This window comes from Hippocampus comes, unplaced genomic scaffold (genome assembly GCF_001891065.2).
Source record: "Hippocampus comes isolate QL1 unplaced genomic scaffold, H_comes_QL1_v1.1 scaffold51, whole genome shotgun sequence".
NCBI classification, from domain to species: Eukaryota; Metazoa; Chordata; class Actinopteri; order Syngnathiformes; family Syngnathidae; genus Hippocampus; species Hippocampus comes.
Genome location: NW_017805497.1, coordinates 750,595 through 753,123, shown reverse-complemented (window position 1 = coordinate 753,123; position 2,529 = coordinate 750,595). Strand labels below are relative to the sequence as shown.

At 42.3% G+C, this 2,529-nt stretch overlaps 1 protein-coding gene across 7 annotated transcripts in view; it reads right to left on the bottom strand.

The window, feature by feature from the left end:
- The window catches only part of apbb2b (amyloid beta (A4) precursor protein-binding, family B, member 2b), a 72,428-nt gene that overhangs the window by 30,364 nt on the left and 39,535 nt on the right, over window positions 1-2,529 (bottom strand). For all 7 annotated transcript variants that reach the window (XM_019876489.1, XM_019876491.1, XM_019876490.1 and 4 more), the window contains 2 exons: window positions 1,971-2,117; window positions 1,259-1,386 (listed from right to left, as the gene is read on the bottom strand). In XM_019876489.1, coding sequence (XP_019732048.1) covers window positions 1,259-1,386; window positions 1,971-2,117 — 275 coding nt within the window. The remainder of the gene's footprint in view (window positions 1-1,258; window positions 1,387-1,970; window positions 2,118-2,529) is intronic.

Here is a 2,529-nt window from a genome sequence, read left to right as displayed (position 1 = left end):
AACTCTTGCAATGACAATTCAAAGAACTCCTTCCTGTCTTTGTCTATTATCCACCTGTCATTGTTCTTTGTCTGTCTGCTTCTCTCTCTTAAAGGGCCGCGCTAGATTCTTAAGGACATACTGCTGCTGTGGTTAATCGTCCAATTTTCAACCCGTCAAAATGACGGACGGCCTTAAATTTTCCCCGTCAACTCTTAAAAAAAATCCGTCAATGATGGAAAATTGTCGGTTAATGTACCCTCTGCATAAACAGAAATATAAAAGATGTAAATGTTTATACAGTATTATTTAACTTAGATTTCGTTATAAAAGACAGGTTTTAATTTATCATAAATTACCCCTCCTCCTCACAAATAAAATATGAAATTTCGGGTTTGCTTCGGGCTCGGGCCTGCAAATCAAGTTAATTGGTCGGGCTCGGGCCGGGTCGGGTCAGGCTGGATTTTTTTAGGGCCGATCTTACCTCTAATGTGTACCACAGCAACACGTCTACTATCGCCAACACAAGGTCATGTGACATCAACCAATTTAATATCGCCTCCCGCTGGGGGCGGGGGCGAATTACAACTTCCTGTAATGCAAACCACTAGCAATGGCTTTACAAAACAAACACTATGAAAACACGCAATAAGGACGAGCTGCAGATGGACGCAACTCACGGCGAGTCACGCATGACAGACCGCCTAATGGGTTAGACAGTTAACAGCCAACCAATTCTACACTCTCATTCGCTGATGCCCATGACACTCACCAGACCAGAGCATTTTTTGCGAGTGAATTAACTGGTAGATTGACAAAAATGTACTGTTCACTTGGCTCCAACAGGCAATTCAGTCTCTTCCTGAGGGACACAGCGCCCTCTACTGGATTATCTTCCTCTATCCTCCCACCACAGTGTCGGGTGAGTCGATTATTAATGATTGGCTGAAAGCCTTCTTAGCGTTTTAATTGTCCTTCACCTTCTTACAATAAGGAGAATGGGCAGCGAAGAACAAATAGAGGCATACGTGAAGGGCAGCGGTGATGTGTTTTGTGGTGAACAAGAAACGGTAACTCGCCCTTTCCTTTCATGCAGTGCTTCGTCATATAAATTTCAGATATTGTTCAGTCCCTTCGTCATCAATGATCTCTTTCTCCCTGCAGTCAAGTCATCCGGCTTGTTTAAAAAGTACACCAGTTCAGTAACACAGTACTATAGTAGGAAATATTAGGGCCCAGGTCTAATTTAGGTTGCCATTACGTTGCCACGGTAACCTACCTGCCATTGTCACGACCAACGCCCCAGACGCGGATGCTGGCGATTGGCTGAGAGTGAAGGACACTGCGATCCATCGGGTCAACCAGGTTCAACATATTATTCTGCAGCAACAGGTACATGTCCTTCCCCTATACAGATGAACACAAACACACACACACGTTTATTAAGCGTGCAGTATCAACGTTCGCCAACGGTGACAGCTACAGTATCTGGAGCTTTTGTGTAATGCCTCTTATGACTTAATCGGTCACGTTGGATGGATGCAATCGACATGGATAAATGGATGAACGTTTCCATAGACGTACTCCAAAACGGAACAGAAACAACTGTCACTTCCTGTGGGTGAAACGACCGTGCGTCCCAGTACTTTAGTTTACATGGAGATGGAACTACACTAATAACAGCAAACTGTATGAGAAAATCCATCTATTCTCTGAGCCACTCAATCATATAAATAAGTTTCTTTCTCTGATGTTTGTCAGTTCCTTTCGGCATAGTGCACAGTCTCTGCGTTCCTTTATTAAATATACACACAGACTTCAGAAAAAAAAAGCAGTAGGAAATGGATGGTGTCTTTTCAAATGAAGTGCAGCCACCCCAGAGAATGACAAAGCTTCATAATATTGCTCCATTTTTCATCACATCATTTGGCTGGCTTCCGGCTCTCGATGTCAATCTAACACTATCACAAAACAACCACTCGCTCCCTCACCTCGCCCCAGATCCCGACTGTGTCTCGGATGTCGTTTTTGGAGTAGGACAGCTGCCGTATGCAGTTGTTCACGGCCACGCTGCTCTTGCCAGGTGCCAAGTCCTCCTCGGCCATTTCCACCCATCCTAGAGAGCGGACTGCAAAACACTGAGACACACAAGCAAAAAAGACCACAATAAATTGAGTCACATGGCCAGAGACCTACAAAGAGCACCCGATTGCACCAAAAAGAGAGTAAATTCATTCATTAGTGGGGGTCTTTTATTCATAGTAAAAAAATCTAATTAATTCACTAAAAACATTGTGTTTTCCATAACAAAATGTATTATTCAGACTAATGAGACATAAACTAATTATTTTTACTTGTGTTGTACAGCAATGGTGGCTTCATTACCACGCCATCAATTACACTAGTTATTTTCAACACAAGATCATAAAACTCCAAAGGTTTATCTACACTACTTATCCAGCTAAAATGACAAGCAAGTATGTAAACCTGACAGAGGGAATGTATTTTAAGAGACTGTGTTTATTTAAATTAAAAAAAAAAAAAAAAAAA